The sequence below is a fragment of the Tursiops truncatus genome, chromosome 15, assembly GCF_011762595.2.
Source record: "Tursiops truncatus isolate mTurTru1 chromosome 15, mTurTru1.mat.Y, whole genome shotgun sequence".
Lineage (NCBI taxonomy): Eukaryota > Metazoa > Chordata > Mammalia > Artiodactyla > Delphinidae > Tursiops > Tursiops truncatus.
Genome location: NC_047048.1, coordinates 28,481,709 through 28,504,089, shown reverse-complemented (window position 1 = coordinate 28,504,089; position 22,381 = coordinate 28,481,709). Strand labels below are relative to the sequence as shown.

Below are 22,381 nucleotides of genomic sequence, written 5' to 3'. Positions count from 1 at the left end.
CCTCCTCAGTAGAAAGAGAGTGGTAATCATACCTGCTCCACTGAATGCTCTAAGGATTAAGTCAGATAATATGTATATACAAAAATCTCGCAGCATAGTAACTCCTCAAGTGTGGCTCTAATCATTACTTACAGCATACACAAAAGGTAAGACATATACGCTGTAAAATACAGCTATCGTCCTTTTGTCAGTTTTATTTTCGTTGCACATTTTTCTAGTGAAATCTGTTCATCTTTCTTGCATTATTTTTTCAACTGCTTCATTTTGGCAAGTTTTCACCTCTCAAAGGAACTAGCAAATCCAATATTCTAGCTTCTGTTATTTTTTTCTATGATTTGATCTTTTATATTTAAATTCTATCTGAAGGTTTTTTTTTTTTTTTGGGTGGTGGGGAGAAGATATAGCTTAAATCTAAATAATTTTCATCTCAGACTGCCTACTACCTGATCCAAAAACTCTTTGAGCCTTGTTTTTACAAAACAATGGTTTAACATTTTTTTGTTTGCTACACATACACATACAGTACCAAGGAATCACAAAACTAGAACATGCAGGTATCAGCCAATCTTGCCTCTTACTTTTAGGAATGAGGAGGGAAAGGAGACCTGGTGGGGAGATTTGCTCCAGGTCCCAGGGCTGGTTGGCAGCACACCAGGGACTGGCCCCCTTTTGCTGGGCTAAGGCCCCAGTGCCATGTATTCCAGAAAGCTGGCCACTTGGGGGGCTATCCGAGCAACCAGGTCAGCACTAATCCCTCAGAACTGCACTCACCCTCCTATGAACTCAATCAGGACTAAATACACTCAACATCATGGAAGAAACACTTAGCATTCATCAGGAAAACTTTGGCTCCAATGAGGTTTTGCTCACAGCTTTAAGCTGACAATCAACCAAATCTTACCCAAGGTCAACAGAAAATGGGCAGACCCTTGCAGGCCATAATGGCTAAGCTGTAAGGAGGAGTGAAGGCAGGCACACAGCGCTGCAGCACGGGCTTCCTTACCTTGCCACAGTGAATGTATCTGCAGGCAGGAGCCGAGCTAGCTGGATAAAGATGTGATTGAGGGCTGGACAGAAGCCGCACCACTGTGCATAATAAAGCAGCAACACGTCCTATGGGAAGAGGAAGACGGCTGTTACTGGGCTGCTCAGGTCCTCACTGTGCTTAGAACCGGGCAGGCATTCAATGAATGTTGCTCATGCACAAATTACAGTGAAAATTTAATCTTCAGGTATTTTCAATTATGTGATTTTTAAAAAAATAAATTTATTTATTTATATTTTTGGATGCATTGGGTCTTCGTTGCTGCACTCGGGCTTTCTCTAGTTTCGGCGAGCAGGGGCTACTCTTCGATGCAGTGCGCGAGCTTCTCACTGCGGTGGCGTCTCTTGTTGCGGAGCACAGGCTCTAGGCACCCGGGTTTCAGTAGTTGTGGCGTGCGGGCTCAGTTGCTCTGTGGTATGTGGGATCTTCCCAGACAAGGGCTCGAACCTGTGTCCCCTGCATTGGCAGGCAGATCCTTAACCACTGCGCCACCAGGGAAGCCCTATGTGCTTTCTTAAGGACGTTTTACAATCACAAAACCACCATGTAACTCACATGTTCTGCAGTAAGACTGTCATGTGGTCAATCTTTTGTACATCAAAACCAACCACCCCCTGGTGGTGCAGTGGTTAAGAATCCGCCTGCCAATGCAGGGAACACGGGTTTAAGCCCTGGTCTGGGAAGATCCCACATACCGCGCAGCAGGTAAGCCCACAAGCCACAGCTACTGAATGAAGCCTGCGTGCCTAAAGCTTGTGCTCTGCAACAAGAGAAGCCACCGCAATGAGAACCCTGCGCACCGCAATGAAGAGTAGCCCCTGCTCGCCGCAACTAAAGAAAGCCCACGCGCAGCAACAAAGACCCAACACAGCCAAAAATAAATAAATTAATTAATTAATTTAAAAAACAAGCAAACCAAAAAAACCCAACTGCTCACCCCAATGACTGCAGCTTTGGAAATTATTATAATAGGGACAGATGGCTTGATTTTTGCCTCGCTCATGATTCTATACCTGTTTTTGAAGGACTACTTCCCAAAAGGTATCCGTTGTCACTTCAGTGATTAAACGCTGAGATGGGAACTGTGAAGAGTCACTTCCAATAAGATGCCTTTTCAAGGGACTGTAGAGAACGCTGAAGTTTTGAATGAAAGACTCTGAAAATAAGGAGAAAATGAGATCAGTTCTTCTCTCAGTACAAGGAGAGTAGTTGGCCTACTTTAAACTCCACATCTAAAAAATTGGGCTGGCTTCGCAGGCCCACATTTTTAACACTTCACCTACAGGCAAAACCCTGAACGAAGCCACCCGGGGGGACAGGGGGTAGCTTTGGCAGTAGTAACTCAGCAGACAGCACTTTAGCTAACAAAGCACCACTCGGTGTCCCGTGTTCTACTATGCAGGGACTAGGAATTCGATGCTCCTTTTAAAAACAACACTGGTCCACAAATGGACACCTGAGCCTGTATAAGTCATCAACACGCCACCATGGAGATTTCAACTGTACCAAGACCTTTAAGCATAACTACCGATGCAGTAATTGCACAAGCTACTGTAATGGGGAAGGTGTTTAAATACTCATTAATTTAAAGATAAGGAGCTATGGTTTTTGTTTCCTTTATTAAAGTCCTTCAAGTTTCTTTCTTAAAAGGTTAAGAAAAATAAACTCAATTATATTTAGTGGAAAAACACATAAATAAAACCCATAAATAATCCCAAACCCTAACCTGAAGCAACAGTTTTACCCTCCCCACCAACTCTACTATCTTCAGATTCCTTTGTATCATCTGAAGCAGCACTAATCTGAGTTTCACTTCTTTTTTTCTTCTTTTTTCTCTCCATTGCGAGGCCCTAGTGAACAATGATATGTTCTGTGGAGGGCGGAGGAAAGGAGGAAGGTCTTGTGAAGAGAATCCGTCATCAACACCTGACTGATACTTAGTTGGCTAGGTTTTTGAAACATAAAACCAAGAATTATTTACTAATCTGAATGAAGCCTAAATTCTGAAACTGACCCAGAGACAGCTGACTTAAGAGTCAACTCTCCAAAACAACAACGATGCACAGTGAATGTTTTTGGATGAGGACCCTGACAAATTTTGTCACCAACCACAGCACAAAGAACAACGGAGCTAGATGTTTCAGAGGAGATAAGAGAAGATGAAAAGAAATCGGAAGAAGGCTTTTTTCAGATTACCATTAAATTCAGGATGCACACATCACAAGCTAGCTCACTGAATGCTTGAGTATTAGAACAGAATGCAGGAAAATCCAATAAACACTTACGTTAAAAATACAGGCTTATTTCATTTTCAGAAAACTCAGTACAGTAAAATGTAACTAGGAAACATGAATTAGGAGCAATTTGTAGTATCAAAAGAGTACACACTTCATAAAGTGACTGGTCACAGGGTTCCTCTAAGCACTCAGGAGGCTTTGTGTTTATAACATAAAGCCTTTTATTAACATAAGCCTTTTAACGTGTCTAACATAAGAAACGAGCTTCACCTGGACTTAAAGGACGGCAGCTAAAATGACTATCATTTAGGGGCTTTGAGTTTACTCTTGCTTTCATACCCTCCAAAACTTGAAAATAAAAGGTTTCCCTCCCCACCAAATTCCTCCTGTCTCCATTTGGCAAATGCTAACTTTCCCCCATGTTTCCAACGAGGCTGAACTAACACGGCTTTTGAATTCTCACTTCCTTGTGTGCACATCAAGGATGGCAGCAAAGCCCTGGGAAAAGGACAGCATCGGTTAGTTCACTGCTGCTGCCAAGCCTAAGGGCAAGCTCTCGGATGCACTCCCATAATGGGGACTTACCCGCCACCCCCCCCCAAAAAAGTGGGTTTTGCTGGTTTGCAACCTGAGACGTATTGCACTTGACACTTGTTTGTTACAATCTAGGCACCCAAGGTCAGAGCAGCATTTCTCAACTTGTTATGAAAGAGCAGCAGAACAAACTAGGTCTGGTGGCCTTGATGCCTAGACAGCTAAACCTGTGAGACAAAAAGGGGGGCCAGGTGGTTCTATCGTTTCACTGCTTTCTGTTTAAGTACCTTTCGAATGAAGCCGCTGTTGGGGCTCACGTTCATCAGACCCTGGGGAGTTACCACCTGACCCACTCTCCACCACCCTGTCCGTCACAGAGGCCAGGTTCCCCCCCGGCCGCAGCTCATGCCACCATGGAAATGCGGCAGGCGCTGCCGATCAGGAACGCTGGACTCTTAGCCCCCAAGGGCTAAGTGAAAAACTTATCCAAAATTTGGAGTTAGGAAGTTTCTGTTCCATTTAATATACAAAATTAGCTTCTTTTAAAATTATGACCAGCTGCAGTCTAAAGATTTCAAATGCGCTAAGAGCCAACCGTAATGAGATCCCTAAATAAAAGTTACCTATGTTAAGTTAAGCAAAGCATTAGGTTTGGGGAAGGAAACTGCCCACAGTACCTAGGGTGAACTTCATAAGAGCTTGTTTTGGATCCAGGACATAATGAGACTCTTCTTTCACGTCAACAATTGCAGCAAATCCTTTCACCCGAGCAGTGCTCGGAGCACCCAGCCTCTCTGCATACAACCAAAATAAATTGGAATCCAAAAGGTAGATGTTCAGGGTCTTGTTGGTTCTGCAGCTCAGGCCTATGAAGCTTGCGTTATCCACGTCCAGTTCAGGAAAGAGATACCTGTTCTCCTCAATGTGAGGAACGGAGCTTGGGGTATCAACCTCACATTTCTTCTCAAGGGAAGAAAATGCAATGGTCGGGGTTTCAAAGACATCTTGTTCAGAATCAATGAAGCCTGTCACGCCCCTGTTTATGGTCCTGCAACATGCAGTGTAGTAGCTGAAAGGGCTATAGAAACTTAGAAAATTCCTGCATTCTATGCTGTCTGATGCCACATGATAAAAGGTCTGCTCCTTGAGGTAGAAAGAATCCAGAGCTGCTGCCATCTCAAAAAAGCTGCACTGGGGCATGCCGACCGAGCTTGGCCTGAGGCCGCCGGCAGTCTGGTTGACACACAGTTCACACACGTTGTGGGTCCTGGAGATGGAGTGCCACTGGGGCAGCACCACGGTGTTGCAGCAGGGGGACTCCGTTATCAGCGGCGGGTCCGGCAGCTGGGCTGGGGGCTCAGGCGCCAGAGACTTGAACACCGGGGCGTCCACTCGCCGCAGGTGCTGAAGGAGCCGCTCCACCACCTGGTCCCCGTGACAGTTGTTGTACTCCAAGGCCACTTCGGTGATCTGAAACACAGGGCAGAGCTCATGAGAGGTGTGGGGGTGACTGAGGGACAGACCCCGTGGCTCTTAGACCTGGAAAGCATCTTGTCTGATTCACAAGAAGGAACCCTGGCTGGAAACACAGCACCAAACAGGAAGCTGTCACACCAAAAGCTATTAATAAAGAGGTTTGGGTTATTTTTCAGATCCTGTCACTCTGTTAACAAATACTGAACCGCCTGTTCAGAGACGGAAGGGGTCTTAGAGGGAGATGTCAGTCTACCCCGTGATGGGGTGAAGTGGCTCACGCCACAACACACATCGAAGAACCAGGAACAGAATTTAAATCTCAACGCCCAGTTGAGTGCACTTTCCGTTACATCCTTAAAACTCCTCGAGACGATGTCTTCTTTCTTCATCTTAAGTAAGTCTAAAAATTTCCCAAATATTTGATCCACTTGTTGATCCACCTAACAAGTGGATCAAATATTTCACAGCATATGTTTCCAAATAAATTCATGCCTCACAGGAGGCTACGAATTCAGCCTCTTCCAAACCATACTCAACCATCTCGCCTTCCTCCCCCTGTACCACCCTTTCTAGAAAATGGCATCAACAAACTGGAAAAATCAGCTAACCCTCAATTTCTCCTCTGCATCACCCAAGCCTCCAATCCAGCCAGCTCTGACTTCAGCATCACGAAGCGGCCCCCCTTTGCACCCTCACAGTCACTGCCTCAACTCAGGCTCTCATGTGTCACAGAGTGCCCCCGTTTTCTCTCCCCTGCCTTAACTGAGCCTCCACACTGACAACACTTATTTTTAAAAATACACCCTAAGCAGGAGACTCCTCTGCTAAATGACATTCGACGGCTCCCTATTACCTGGAGGGTAACCCTAACATAATCTGACCTGAGTCTGCCTTTCCGGTGTCACCCCACCACCTTTACACCAGCCAGGCCCTTCCACAATGCCTTGCCTTCAGAGGCCTGGCCGGGGCCTCCTCCATCTGACAAACCTCAACACTCTCCCCAAGACCCTGCACCAGGATGGCTGCTCCAACAAAGCTAACACCCCCACCCTCCCCCATGAAGAGTCTACATCTTCAGGGTTAGTCCCAGAAGCCCTTCCCAGACAGTCTCCCAACTGTCTGTCAAGACATCCCTCTTCCCCACAGGCTTAAGGATCCTCAAGGGCAGGGACCATGTTTGATTTATCCTGCTATCCCCGCAGCCTAGCTCAGAGCCTGAAACATAACAAATGGTCGATAAACAGCTGGTGAACGAAGGGCATCTCAGGATAAGTACATGCTCCCGCTTCTCGGGGAGATGAACCCCTTTACGCTCAGACCAGTGTTAGCCATTTAGATTCACATTTCATTCCAAGGCTCTTCCATTTCCGAACTGAGTACCTTTCACCACCCAACAGCCACCCCAGGTCAATGAAAAAGATGAGCAAGTCATCATAATCCAAAGGCATTTATACTCCCTAAAATAGAACTGTGTGCTAACTTAAATCCCACCAAGGTTAGTTAAAAGGTGTCAAGTCACTCAGGATTTTGTTTCATTAAAGAGTGTGGGGGGGGGACTTCCCTGGTGGCGCAGTGGTTGGGAGTCTGCCTGCCGATGCAGGGGACACGGGTTCGTGCCCCGGTCCGGGAAGATCCCACATGCCGTGGAGTGGCTGGGCCCGTGAGCCATGGCCGCTGAGCCTGTGCGTCCGGAGCTTGTACTCCGCAACGGGAGAGGCCACAACAGTGAGAGGCCCGTGTACCGCAAAAAAAAAAAAAAAAAAAGAGTGTGTGTGTGTGTTTGTGTGTGAGAAAACCATTTAATAAGTGCTTTTCCAATTTCAAAGAAAACCCAAATTTTATAACATATGATACTTATAGACAGAGTTAATTTAAGACATATGCGTTTGTACAGAAAAACAGATTGTTTGAATAGTTCTTCAGCATAAAAATGGTTACTTCAGATGATAAACCAGTGTTTTGGTTTTTTGCCCCCACACAAAAACATCTCAGCCCTTTTTAAAGGATAAGGCTCTGACAGCACATTACGCTAAAAAGGTCAAGCCCGTGTGATTCATAAATAGCCCAGCTGCCCTCATGCCCCATCCTGGTACTACTTTATATTCAAAGACATAATAGATTACCACCCCCAGTCCCCCCCACCAAAACCCACAAAAATTCAAGTACAGTCAGCCCTCCATATCCTCAGGTTCTGTATCTGCAATTCAAACAACCATGGATCGAAAATATTCAGGGGGAAAAATGCCAGAAAAGAAAGCTTGAATTTGCTGCACATAGGCAACTATTTACATACCATTTATATTATATCAGGTATCATAAGTAATCTTAGAGACGATTTAAAATATACGGAAGATGTGCATAGGTTATATACAAATACTATGCTATTTTACACATGGAACTTGAGTATGTTGGATTTTGGTACCTGCAGGGGGCCTGGAACCAACCCCACTGTGGATACCAGGGGACGTCTGTATTTGCCATGGATTTTTATGAAAAGTCCAAGTAGGAGTACACTGAGGAGAGCAAAACTCCTTACGGGGTCTTCCTTCCTCACCTCTTTCATTCTTAATGTCTCTCACAAACAAAGCAGCCGTGTAAAGGATATTCTTAAGTGAAGAAAATATTTTATACAGTAATGCCCCTGAAAAGTGAGGAGTTCTTAGTTTTCTCCTATAAACTGAACCAGTTTTTACTGTTATATTCCGTTTTCATAACAGGCAGTTTTGAAAAGGCACTCCAGTTACATCCCGTATATGAATCACTTGATGTCACATTTAATTTCATGTGAATAAGGAAAATTTGGCAAAAAACTTTAAATGTTTGCACTATAAATGCTTCCTTCCATTTTCGTTAATCGGAGAAATCTGTAAGTCTGGACAAGGTGCCTTTGTCCCCTAGACTCGTACGCAGTGGACGCCTCAGAGCAGCGCTGTGAAAGCTAAGAACCCGGGACTTCCCTGGTGGCTCAGTGGTTAAGAATCCACCTGCCAATGCAGGGGACACGGGTTCGAGCCCTGGTCCGGGAAGATCCCACATGCCGCAGAGCAGCTAAGCCTGTGCGCCACAACTACTGAGCCTGCGCTCTAGAGCCTGCGTGCCGCAACTATTGAAGCCCGTGCGCCCAGAGCCTGTGCTCCGCAACAAGAGAAGCCACCGCAGTAAGAAGCCCACTCGCTGCAACTTGAGAAAGCCCCTGTACAGTAACGAAGACCCAATGCAGCCGAAAATAAAATTAATTAATAATAAAAATAATTCAAAAAAACAAGCTAAGAACCCACACAGAGTCTCTTCTGGCTGCGCTAAGAATTTCTTTTGATAAGCACACTGAGATGTCTCATGAGCTCTCCGAGACTCTCTGGAGACGCTGGGGTCAGGGGCCTGACTCCGTGCGCGGTGCAGGCTGTGCTCTCCCGGGGGCAGGGTGGGGCACATGTGTGGAAGAGCAGCTGCCTGGTGCTGGCCTGGGCCTCACAGGGCAGTCCCCACATGGCCGTCCCTTACTGACTGACTCCCCTGCCCCGACTCTACAATGACCACTCTCTTCTCGACAAGGCAGGCCTCCTCCATCGCCTGCCCAAAGTTGGGCCTAAAAGCATAAATGGAAAAATAAGGCTTAAGGCTTAAATTCTTTTGGGGTCAAGGAGCCTTTGAGTTTAGAACTCACCCTCATGTAAGGGAGGTGTTCACCCCTCCCACCCTGCCCAACCCCAAGGATGACTTCCTTACTTCTAGTCACTGTGTCACACTTTCCATGGTCACAGCCCCACTTCCCATCCCCAACACCACTGTCCAAGTTCAGCATCTTCCTACTTCTCACTTTTCTGGAACACGGCTGCTAGGAAAACTTTAATAATGGTAACACAGCTCTGCTGACAGCGCTCCATTATCAGACTTTGACGGCTACGATTAATCCTGGAGTCCTCAAAGAAGCACCCAAAAGCCTCTCCTCCAGCGTTTTTTTTCTGGGTCTTCTTCAATCAGTTCTTTATGGAGACCATACAACCTGTCCTATTTCCTAATATCTAAACCCGTCGCCCCCTGCCCACCCCCGTGCCTTTGCTCAGGCTATTCCTTCCCTTAAGTTGCTCTCAGCCCATCACAATTCTAGCCACCCCTGAAGGCCTGTCTCAAACACTCATCCCTCCCACAGCCCCCTCCTGCCTCCCTCCTGCCCAGCCCCCAGCTTCCCAGGACAGCACCCACTCTCCTCCAGTTCCTCCTGGGGCTGAGCACACTCTGCCTTGAATTACAAGCAGGTTCTTGCTCCCCTACCAGACAGGCCTCTGAGACCATGAGACCAAGGCTCTGCCTTCTCCATCTTTCTCCACCGTGGCTCCCGGGCACAGTGCTCCATAAACGTTTGCTAAAGGGGCCTGAAATGAACAGGGAAACGTACTGCACTTGGCTGAGTAATCCATAACACTAAGATGCCGCCTGGTTTAACCACAGGCTGCGATTAAGGGACTCTCTTCAGCTCACAGGGACACTAAGAGCCTGGAGGAAAGGAGCTGTGGGCAAAACCTTGATAAACAAAGACAGAGGAGTACAGGGAGATGGGGGAGACACTCACCCAGAAACAAAGAGTTGGAAAGCAAGTGTCTCCCACCAGGTGTCTAAATCCAAGCACAACCCCCCAGAGAAACTGGGCTCCAGTCACAAAATACCACACAACCCAGAACCCCGACATGCCCAGACAAGACAGAATTCTCCAGGAGGAAACTTTAAAAGTTAAAGTAAAAATCCACAACCATGGCTAATACCTTGGTTGAAAACCCCACCTTTCCTACAAAGAGCTTTAAGGGCTCTTAATACTAGAGTGTCTTAGTTCATAAAATAACTGTGTAGTGAAGATTTTCTAAAGAAATTAAGTCTTATTACTTCAAGTCCTCCCTAATCAGAGAAAAAACAAAGCTATTTCACCTTCTCTCCTTTCCCCCTCTAAGCCATGGGAGCAGCGCTCACTCAGAAGGCCCCCAGCAGGGATACTAACTGCAACAAAGAAGCTCCAGAGCAGCCAAGTGAGGGTCTGGCCTGGCCTCCCGGCTCCCTCAGGAAAGGAGAATCCTGCCTCCCGGCTCCCTCAGGAAAGCAGGCCATCAGGCTCATGTGGAGGGCTTGGGAGAGGCCGCATCTAGGCAGCCTGGCCAGTGATTCACTGGCTGTCTGAAATTGGTTTGGGCCAATTAAGGGATCCTTGAGGGAAGGAAAAAATAAAACTCCCAGTAAATCCAATTTAGCAATCCCAGGCGTTCTCGGCTGATTGTTATTGCTCTAAGTGCCTCGAACAATCCCATGTATAAAATAAACTCACACCCAGAGACAGTGAATGCACCAGATGAAGCAGAAAAGGCAGCAGGGAGGGGCTGACTCCTGATGGCGGTTGTCTCCGAAAACTGCTCTGTGAGACATGCAAGGTTTAGAAAAACATGGGATCCCAAGGTCACCACCACTGCTGCTGGCTGCTGGGCTGAGAGTGGCCAGGGCCAACAGTCTGATCAAACCCCCGCGACAACAGAATCCCAAAGGCCACACTAAACCCTGCCACACTAAACCCTACCATCCCCTCTGCCCCTCTCCCGGGCATCCATCACCGCAGGAAGAGAGCCATCTGGTCCTTTTCCAGAGAGGCACAGTTTGCCTTCCCTGTCCCCTCCGACTCAGCAGACCTGAGCAGCTGTCAGTAATGTGGCCAGAGAGGCTGTGGTGAGTCCTACCCAAGGCACGGGCTCTCCTGCTCACTTACAGGAGAAAGAAGTAACGCCACAGAAACGCAGCAGCTGCTCCTGGCGGCCGCTCGGCGGCTAGGGGAAACTACTCTGATCGCGGAATGAGAAAAGGCTAAGTTAATGAGTTTCTCCGACTCCTTATGAGACACCTTTTACCATTATGACTCTTACCTCATCTATTAAAGGATGACTTTCGGCTAAGGGATTAAAAGGTATAAATACAAAAAGTGCTGGTCCCTTCTTCAGTTCATTGTTCAGCAGGAGACTCTTGCCGCCGTGGGGCCGCAGCCATCGAAGGAGCATCTCTCGGTTTTCTAAGGCCCACTTATAGATGTTCTCAGCTGTGTAGTTGATGACCTCCCTGGGAAAGACCTGGGAAGGACAAACGCACAGAGGATAAAAGGCAGGGCAGGATCAAAGCACATCCTCAGCCCCGTCCTCAACCCCACACTTCACAGGTGAGGAAAATGAGGCTCAGAGCAGTGACACGACCTGTCCCTGCCTGTGCAGCTAAACCCTGGCTCTACTTCTCCAGACAGAGCGCTTCCTCACAAGCAGCTCGGAAAAGCAAAAGCAGCTGTAAGAGGTGACTTGCATATCATGTGGTTCATCTTTTTCCCTTTAGACAGACTCGTCTATCAACAAATAAGCCTCCTTGCCTGCTGCTGGCAACAATGACCTCTACCACCCTGCGCAAGGGGAGCTCTAAGGGAACAGAAATGATGGAGTCAAGGATAATTTTTACCTTGGTAAAATCATGTTTAACTTGGTCCCTGGGGACCCTCTGTTAGGGCAGAAGTTTGGATCTGCCTTGCTCACATGTACCCCCAGTGACCAGAACACCTGGCACAGAGCGGGAACTCAACAAATATTTGCATGAATCCATGAGTAACCTAGAACTTGTACAAGGCCACGGGTCACATTTTATGTGTACAGAATGAAGGAGAGATACACCTAGATTTTTTGCTTTGTTTTCCTATAATAATCAAGAGTACGTCAACATAAAATTATTTTTGAAATTCCAGTGATATAAATCACTGGGTTTCAAACAAAACTCCCCACAGAATGCTTTGGAGAGTTCCACAAAATGAGGTATTTTACACTCCCCAAAATACAGGTTTAAATTGGCTTACAACAAAGATGTCTACTGCTTTTATTTTTTAAAAATACTGGTATCCCAGTATTATTTCATTTGCTAAAAGGAATTCTGCTGCTACACCAACCAACCAACCTTAAAAAGTATGGAACTGATGCAGTAAACCCAATATCTTTTTCAGTATCATTCTCAGTCCTACCTTCTTTTCTCCGTCTATTTTAAATTTCTTCCTCAGTACCCTTTACTATACATAAACATGATATATGTTGGTTGTATAGCATGCTATAAAGGAAGGATGAAGGAAAAGGATAGCAAAGGCAGATGAAGTCAAAAGAAGCTTAGACAGAGAAACAAGGAGAGTGGGTGGGTGGTCGGAGAAACCATCACAGCAGTGATTCCCAAAGTGGGATGGTAGGAGTCTGAAAAAACATAATCAACATTTCTATCTGGAAAACACAGAAATACATTTGACTTTGGGAATATAAACTGCGAGAAGTAAAGCCATCTGGGATACAGAGATATGCAGAAGCCAGGGTGACTGGCACTGAGGGCGCCCCACAGGAGGGTCTAACAGCATGAGGTCTGCACACTGAGCCGAGGGGAGTGTGGGATTAAAGGGCTGGGCACACTGGGTACGGGAGATCTGGTCTTCACTCGACCTGTAAGTCACTGACACCATCAATGAAGTCAGAGAGAGAAAATACTGAAGAAAAATAAACTCAGTGCTGAGACTGAGGAAGTAGCAATAAACAGAGCAGAAGCACAGCACTAAGCAGGATACAGGTCAAAAGCTCAGAAATAGCTGAGTTGGGGCTGGTCCACCAGAAAGCAAATAAAATCAGGGAACAAAGACAACAATGGAAAACGAGGCTCTCTGGGGCGGAAAGCCAACAACTTCTCACTGTGACTTGACAAGAACTTCAAAATCCATTTCATCAGCTAAAGGAGAAAAGCATGTCACATTACTACTCTTGATAAATGGAACAAATGAAGAAAGAACATTGCCCAAAGGAAGCTTAACCTCTGAGAACATGGGCCCAGAGTAACACTTCTCCAACAGAGTAGCTGCAATTTCATCCAAGAAGGAAAACTAACAAGGCTGTATCAAAATCTAAGAATATAAACAGAATTTCTAGATGTTAAATCCAAGAGCCCTCTAATGCATGAGTTCTAAACCAGGGGCATGGGCTCTACAGAGGGGCTGTAGGGACTCTCAGTTTGCAATATAAAATCATGTGCACTCCCCTAGAGAGAGTATCCATAGATTTTATCCAATTCTCAAAGAAGTCTGTGATCCAAACAAGGTTTAGAACCACTGCGCTAATATAAACGTGATTTCAAAATACTTACAAGTGATGTGTTGAAATGTCTATGTAAATACACACTTCCAGAGTGTACTAAGGATACCAGTTTCGCAAGATGTTTATTTGTGATAACCCCAAATCGTACTGTTCCTAGGTAATCTGAAACAGAAAATTTTCCTTTATTAAAAAGAAAAAGCCTATGCCTTAAAACAACCACAAAACCCAGTGATCAAATCCTGACGCACAAATTCCCCAGAGCAAAGCTCTTTTTGGGCACCTAGCCTAGACAGAAAAGGAGAAGCCGAAGAAACAACCTCCTGAAACAGACCTCATGTCTACTCCTGTGCACCTGTCTCTGACAAGCACTTGCACTGTGTCCGTCCGTGTCCCCCCGACTCACTAGCCCCACCTGGAAGCCCAGGCACATGCTGTTCTGTCTGGACACTTCCACGGCCAATTCCTTCTCATCATTCAGATCTCAGCTCTGACCCCACCTTCTCTGAGAAGCCCTCCCTGACCACCCGCCTCTGGGAAAACACTCAGAGGATGGTCTGGAAGGGGAAACTGGGGCTCCCTCCTGACTCAGGTCCTCTCTCTACCATTACTCTAATTTTTTTTGTTGTTGTTGTGGTACGCGGGCCTCTCACTGTTGTGGCCTCTCCCGCTGCAGAGCACAGGCTCTGGACGCGCAGGCTCAGTGGCCATGGCTCACGGGCCCAGCCACTCCGCAGCATGTGGGATCTTCCCGGACCGGGGCACGAACCCGTGTCCCCTGCATCGGCAGGTGGACTCCCAACCACTGCGCCACCAGGGAAGCCCTACTCTAATTTTTTAATAGCACTTATTAACTGGTACATAATCCTACTGATTTATTTAGATTTTCTTTGGTCTAACTTCCTCTTAAGTTCTGTGAAATTAGAAACCTTGTTTATTGCTGTTACCCCAGCACCTAAAGCAGTGTCTGGGCATCTGCATATTGACCTCTTGATTAATAAATATTAGTTAAATGAATCAATCTAGCATATATAGTAACTCATATAAATTAGTAAGAAAAAGAAAGCAGTTAAAAATGGTCAAATCACAGAAAAAGAAATATAAAAGGCTAAAAATACACTCAACCTCACTATTTCAGAGGAAAGCAAATGAGAACAAAATGCCACTTTTCACCTTCAAAATGCCCAAAATTTGAGACACAGGAAATATCAAATATTGATGACCAGCAGAGAAACGAGTACTCTGATGCAAAGCTGGTGGAAAGGGTAAAATGGCAGCCGCTTGGGAGAGCATCTGCTGTAGTGACCACAGTGGGACAGGGACACAGCCTGCAGCCCCACAGCTCCACTTCTTAGTGTCTACACATGTGCACCAAGAGACAAGCAAGGACAGTCACCAAGAAGTACTCTGCAGCTGTTAAAAACAGTGGGGCAGGGCTATCTATACAACATGAATAGATTTTCTAAGACACATATGAGAAAAAAAGCAAGCTGAAGAAAGATAAAGTACACCTTTTATGTGGAAAAAAGCGTCACACATAAAATGTTTTCCCCTTCAGGCATGTATGTTTAGAAATGTATACAGAATCTGAAAGGATAATAAAAATTGCTTCGTGTTGGGGGATGGAGATCAAAGGGGACTTTATCCTTAGGTGTGAAGCTTTCTTTTTCCCCCCCCAAGGAGTATATTTAATGTAATATTTGTGTGATTAAGAACTGACTAAAATATCTAGTATTAAAGGAGGTGGATAAGACAGTGTAGGAAAAGGTGCATTCTTTCCTATCCCCTTTCTGCTTTATTAGCAAACGTTAAATAAAATATCAGTTAAACTTTAAATGCTACCAACTGATATCTAAGTAGTTAAAATATGTAGGTGCTAAACACACGAAGTTTCTAGCTTAACCACACGGCCCATCTTCCAGCAGTGGCGGCATCTTCCTCTCAGAGGAGGAGTGGCTGTTGAGGATGAGGTGAGAGTGACTGTGTCCCTAACAGCGGCTGGACAATCTAGCACAAACCTGATGAGTTTAAAATGGCACAAAACCAAAGAAACACAAGAAGAGGAAATCAGAAATGGGGCTTCCCTGGTGGCACAGTGGCTAAGACTCCACGCTCCCAATGCAGGGGGCCCGGGTTCAATCCCTGATCGGGGAACTGGATCTCGCGTGCCGCAACAAAGATCCCGTGCATCACAATTGTAAGCCCTGGCACAGCCAAATAAAAATAAGTAAATAAATAAATATTAAAGAAAAAAAAGAATAAACCAGAAATGACGGAAATGGCTTACTTACAGGGTGGGTGGCAAAGGGGGGGGGTGGGTAATGGGAACTGGAGAACAGGGGTGAGGCAGCCTGACCTTCCTCTGAGTATCAGAACCACGGCAAAGCTCACAGCCTTCACACACGCAAAAACTAAAATCATGATACCAACCAGCATGTGTGGGGATCCAGTGGGGAACACAAGCACTAACAAACCAACCTAGCTGTACTGCAAATGCATCACACCTCAGTGAAGGGGTGGTGAGTGGGGAGAAAGAACTGAACCAGAAGAGAACAGCAAACGGTATCTTGACTGAATACTGTAAAACTAAAGACGATGAGAGCCAGGCTTCTCAGGGCAGGAGAAAAGTTACATACGAAGAGGGGAAATCTAAAATAAACTCTGCGGTGTTAAACTGGAATCAGAAAAAATTAGTATAAACTTATGAACTTTTGTATAACCTTACGACTTATGACACAGATAACAGATATAGAACTATGGAGGCATGCATGTGTGTGGGTATAAATACATATATGTCCTAGCTCTTTCTGCTGAAAGGGCCTAGAAGTAATGACACCTAATACTGAAGAGCATATCTTGTACCCAGATCTGGGTTTCTAAATGTCACTCTCCAATAAAAAGAAACCAGGGCTTATTGGAGAAGAGGCTGATCCCAGAGCTGGGGCAAAGGAAGTACAAGATGAGCCTGAAACATCTTGTCAAGTCAGAACGAAAGATGTGCTCATAAAAGGAGGGGGATATGTTCAAAGGACACAGGCGCCAACCTAAGATGCTCCTAATGGCCAAAGCCAGAACAATTTGAGCAACAAAATAAACAACCAGTATTTTTCAAAAGTGTCAATATCATGAAAGACAAGGAAAGAGTGAGGAATTGTTATAGGAGGAGACTAATTAAATGTGATGTAGGATCCCAGATCAGATCCTGGAACAGAAAACAGTCATTAGTGAAAACACTGGCAAAATTCAATAACGTCTGCAGTTTAGTTAATAATCCTGCACCAATGTTAATTTCTTAGTTTTGGCAAAAGCACCCTAACAAATGGTTAAATAATATGTTAACAATGGGGGAAGCTAAGTGAAGGCAGGACGTTAGGAAACTCCCTGTTCTATTCTTCCAACTTTTCTGCAAGCATAAAATTAGTTCAAAATTTAAATTTAAAAAAATGGCATAGGGCTTCCCTGGTGGCACAGTGGTTGAGAGTCCACCTGCCGATGCAGGGGACACGGATTCGTGCCCCGGTCCGGGAAGATCCCACATGCCGCGGAGCAGCTGGGCTCGTGAGCCATGGCCGCTGAGCCTGCGCGTCCAGAGCCTGTGCTCCGCAACGGGAGAGGCCACAACAGTGAGAGGCCTGCATACCAAAAAAAAAAAAAAAAAAAAAAAGGCATAACATATAAGTTCAGATTCCAAAGCTGTCAGAAGAAAAAGCAGGACCCAAGAGAGGATATGAATTGGTAGAAGCAAAGACACCACTCTCCAGGAGAGGGCTGAATTTTGGTAGACTGGCATCAATAAAGAGAGGAGTGAAGGAAAAGCAGCCAGTAGGAAACTCATTTGATAGTCCGCCAAAGTCACCAACATGATTTATTGGAGCAGAGGAATAAGTAGTGACAGCTTGACTCAAAAGTTGAAAGGGTTCATTCAAAAACCTGTTTAACTGCATTAATAAGAATGGACAGGGCTTCCCTGGTGGGCGCAGTGGTTGAGAGTCCACCTGCCGATGTAGAGGACGCAGGTTCGTGCCCCAGTCCGGGAAGATCCCACATGCCGCAGAGCAGCTGGGCCCGTGAGCCATGGCCGCTGAGCCTGCACGTCCGGAGCCCGTGCTGTGCAGCGGGAGAGGCCACAACAGTGAGAGGCCCGTGTACCGCAAAAAAAAAAAAAAAAGAATGGACAGCCGCCTGCACAGAGCAGATTCTAACATGCCCAAACATGTTATAATTTCAAAATTTTATTTTTTACAGAGAAATTTACAAAAATCACACATTTTTAAAGTTCCTGCATACAGTGGAAATCTTGCTGGAAGAAGCAGCTTAAGTTTGCAGTCCCATGTGTACAAGGAGTACATGAATTAGCAGAGAAAGTTTACAGTGTCAAAATGACACAAGAAAGTAAAACTTCTCATCTCCATATCCAGAACATTCTGTTAAGCAGGGCTCCAGGGCTTTCTACAATAGGGGCTTTTGTCATTTATAAAATGAGTAATTTTGTCCTAAAATGAATGAAGCTTTAATACTTTAATTAAGGTCTTTGAATGTGTTAATAATTAAAAATAAATTCAGAATCATGCTCTCCCCTCCCCCAACAATGGTCCAACACAATGGCATGATCCTATTCAGTTAATAATAATAATAATATGGGCTTCCCTGGTGGCGCAGTGGTTGAGAGTCTGCCTGGAGATGCAGGGGACATGGGTTCATGCCCCGGTCCAGGAAGATCCCACATGCCGTGGAGCAGGCTAGGCCCATGAGCCATGGCCACTGAGCCTGCGCGTCCGGAGCCTGTTCTCCGCAACAGGAGAGGCCACAACAGTGAGAGGCCCGCGTACCACAAAAAATAATAATAAATCAATAAAATAATAATAAAATTTCCAAACTTGCACAAGTCTCTTAGATAGCCTCATCCACCACAGTACAGACAGCAGAAGAACTACAATCCTGCAGCCTGTGGAACAAAAACCACATTTACAGAAAGATAGACAAGATGAAAAGGCAGAGGGCTATGTACCAGATGAAGGAACAAGATAAAACCCCAGAAAAACAACTTAATGAAGTAGAGATAGGCAACCTTCCAGAAAAATAATTCAGAATAATGATAGTAAAGATGATCCAGGACCTCGGAAAAAGAATGGAGGCAAATATCGAGAAGATGCAAGAAATGTTTAACAAAGATCTAGAAGAATTAAAAAACAAACAAACAGAGATAAACAATACAATAACTGAAATGAAAACTACACTAGAAGAAATCAATAGCAGAATAACAGGCAGAAGAACGGATAAGTGACCTGGAAGACAGAATGGTGGAATTCACTGCTGCAGAACAGAATAAAGAAAAAAGAATGAAAAGAAATGAAGACAGCCTAAGAGACCCCTGGGACAACATTAAACGCAAAAACATTCGCATTATAGGGGTCCCAGAAGGAGAAGAAAGGACCCAAGAAAATATTTGAAGAGATTATAGTCGAAAACTTCCCTAACATGGGAAAGGAAATCCAGGAAGTGTAGAGAGTCCCATACAGGATAAACCCAAGGAGAAACATGCCGAGACACGCAGTAATCAAACTGGCAAAAATTAAAGACAAAGAAACATTACTGAAAGCAGCAAGGGAAAAATGGCAAATAACATACAAGGGAACTCCCATAAGGTTAACAGCTGTTTTCTCAGCAGAAACTCTACAAGCCAGAAGGGAGTGGCATGATATACTTAAAGTGATGAAAGGGAAGAACCTACAACCAAGATTACTCCACCCTGCAAGGATCTCATTCAGATTCGCTGGAGAAATCAAAAGCTTTACAGACAAGCGAAAGCTAAGAGAGTTCAGCACCACCAAAACAGCTCTACAACAAGTGCTAAAGGAACCTCTCTAAGTGGGAAACAGAGAAGAAAAGGACCTACAAAAACAAACCCAAAACATTTAAGAAAATGGTCATAGGAATATACATATCGATAATTACCTTAAACATGTATGGATTAAATCCTCCAACCAAAAGACACAGGCTTTCTGAATGGATACAAAAACAAGACCCATATATATGCTGTCTACAAGAGACGCACTTCAGACCTAGGGGCACATACAGACTGAAAGTGAGGGGATGGAAAAAGATATTCCATGCAAATGGCAATCAAAAGAAAGCTGGAGTAGCAATACTCATACCCGATAAAATACTTTAAAATAAAGAATGTTACAAGAGACAAGGGAGGACACTACATAATGATCAAGGGATCAATCCAAGAAGAAGATATAACAATTATAAATATATATGCCCCCAACATAGGCGCACTTCAATACATAAGGCAACTGCTAACAGCTATAAAAGAGGAAATCGACAGTAACACAATACTAGTGGGGGACTTTAATAACACCTCAGTTACACCAATGGACAGATCATCCAAACAGAAAATTAACAAGGAAAGACAAGATTTAAATGACACAATAGACCCGATAGATTTAACTGATATTTATAGGACATTCCATCCAAAAACAGTAGATTACACTTTCTTCTCAAGTGCACACGGAACATTCTCCAGGATAGATCACATCTTGGGTCACAAATCAAGCCTCAGTAAATTTAAGAAAACTGAAATCATATCAAGCATCTTTTCTGACCACAATGCTATGAGACTAGAAGTGAATTACAGGGAAAAAAACGTTAAAAACAAACACATGGAGGCTAAACAATACGTTACTAAATAACCAAGAGATCACTGAAGAAATCAAAAAATACCTAGAGACAAATGACAATGGAGACACGACGACCCAAAACCTATGGGATGCAGCAAAAGCAGTTCTAAGAGGGAAGTTTATAGCAATACAAGCCTACCTCAAGAAACAAAAAAATCTCAAATAAACAATCTAACCTTGCACCTAAAGGAACTAGAGAAAGAAGAACAAACAAAACCCAAAGTTAGCAAAAGGAAAGAAATCATAAAGATCAGAGCAGAAATAAATGAAATAGAAACAAAGAAAACAATAGCAAAGATCAATAAAACTAAAAGTTGGTTCTTTGAGAAGATAAACAAAATTGATAAACCATTAGCCAGACTCATCAAGGAGGAGAAGACTCAAATCAATAAAATTAGAAATGAAAAAGGAGAAGTTACAACAGACACCACAGAAAAACAAAGCATCCTAAAAGACTACTACAAGCAACTCTATGCCAATAAAATGGACAACCTGGAAGAAATGGACAAATTCTTAGAAAGGTAGAACCTTCCAAGACTGAACCAGGAAAAAATAGAATATATGAACAGACCGATCATAAGTAATGAAATTGAAACTGTGATAAAAAATCTTCCAACAAACAAAAGTCCAGGACCAGATGGCTTCACAGGTGAATTCTATCAAACATTTAGAGAAGAGCTAACACCCATCCTTCTCAAACTCTTCCAAAAAACTGCAGAGGAAGGAACACTCCCAAAATCATTCTATGAGGCCACCATCACCCTGATACCAAAGCCAGACAAAGATACTACAAAAAAAGAAAATTACAGACCAATATCACTGATGAATATAGATGCAAAAATCCTGAACAAAATACTAGCAAACAGAATCCAACAACATACTAAAAGATCATACACCATGATCAAGTGGGATTTATCCAGGGATGCAAGGACTCTTCAATATATGCAAATCAATCAATGTGATAAACCATATTAACAAATTGAAGAACAAAAACCATATGATCATCTCAATAGATGCAGAAAAAGCTTTTGACAAAATTCAACACCCATTTATGATAAAAATTCTCCAGAAAGTGGGCAAAGAGGAAACCTACCTCAACATAATAAAGAAAAAAAAAAATCTCAATAAACTGTTAGCCAGGTAATTGGTCAGTTATAGTCTCTATTAACCATCCAGTGCAAGGTGTCAGAAAGACACCTGCAAGATGTAACAACATCTTGAAAGAACACCTGGGTGAAGGCAGTAGTTACTGAGCAGTTTCTGTAGCAGGTCACATAGACACTAAGTAGGTCAAGGTGACCACAGCATGAAGACTGCTGCCTGCTACAAAAGGTGCTGAGTCCTTGGCCCTGTGTCCCTCAGCTACAAGGCAACCCACTGCACACACAGCCACCACTAGGCTCCCCATGAGACGTGGGGTGAGCAGAATGAATACTATCATGCTGATTCGCTGTCTGTGTGCTTTGAGTAACAAACAGCCTTTCTTTGATCCATTAAACATTGTCTACTTTTAGCATGTATTGTAGGTTTACCCTTTGCTATCTTTTATGAGACTAGGGTTCTTTTCTGCCACTAACAGAATGCTCTACCCCTGCTTCCCACGCCCCCATAGGTGGAGCTTCCGCTGACCTTCTTGTACCTTCGACACGCCACTGTCACCATTTACCTCATGGCAACCACCAAGGATGCATCGAGAATGGAAAGATCTGAAATTCCATCTGGTTTCCATTCAGATTCATCTGGCTCACTTGTGACCTTTCTGGTGTGCATTCAGGTTTTTTGTTTTTGGCCACTGCCTAATGTTTTAATATCAGACTACTTCATTTTGCTGAAAACCACTGCTTTAAATTCAATTTTTAATATTAAAACTTCAGTTCAGTATTAAGGTAAAGCAAACACATTCTGAGGCAAGACCTCAGTGAGGCAAAATATTAAAATTCTCAAACATTCCAGAAAGAACAAGAATTCGTTTCTTCTGTTAGCAAAAGAGAATAGTTTTTTCTTTTTATTGAAGTACAGTTGATTTACAATATTGTATGTTTCAAGTGTATAGCAAAGTGATTCAGATATGTACATATGTATATATATATTTATTTCAGATTATTTTCTACTAATCTATTTTTAACTGTGCTTTAAAGTTAATAATAAAGCGTCCTGCCAGAAGCAAAGCTACACAATTCGCACTCAGCAACTACCAGATTACCAAGACTACCAGGAGGACACTCTGAAGCATTAACTCAAGGATGTGCCCGCAGGAAGGAGACTCAGTATCTTAGGAAATAACTG

At 44.2% G+C, this 22,381-nt stretch overlaps 1 protein-coding gene across 6 annotated transcripts in view; it reads right to left on the bottom strand.

Annotated features, from left to right (window-relative positions):
- The window catches only part of TXNDC11 (thioredoxin domain containing 11), a 65,986-nt gene that overhangs the window by 7,478 nt on the left and 36,127 nt on the right, over window positions 1–22,381 (bottom strand). For 5 of the 6 annotated variants that reach the window (XM_019928700.3, XM_019928699.3, XM_004324087.4 and 2 more), the window contains 5 exons: window positions 13,465–13,577; window positions 11,190–11,390; window positions 4,494–5,286; window positions 2,059–2,201; window positions 1,004–1,113 (listed from right to left, as the gene is read on the bottom strand). In XM_019928700.3, coding sequence (XP_019784259.1) covers window positions 1,004–1,113; window positions 2,059–2,201; window positions 4,494–5,286; window positions 11,190–11,390; window positions 13,465–13,577 — 1,360 coding nt within the window. The remainder of the gene's footprint in view (window positions 1–1,003; window positions 1,114–2,058; window positions 2,202–4,493; window positions 5,287–11,189; window positions 11,391–13,464; window positions 13,578–22,381) is intronic. The other variant, XM_073792303.1, reaches the window with a different exon arrangement.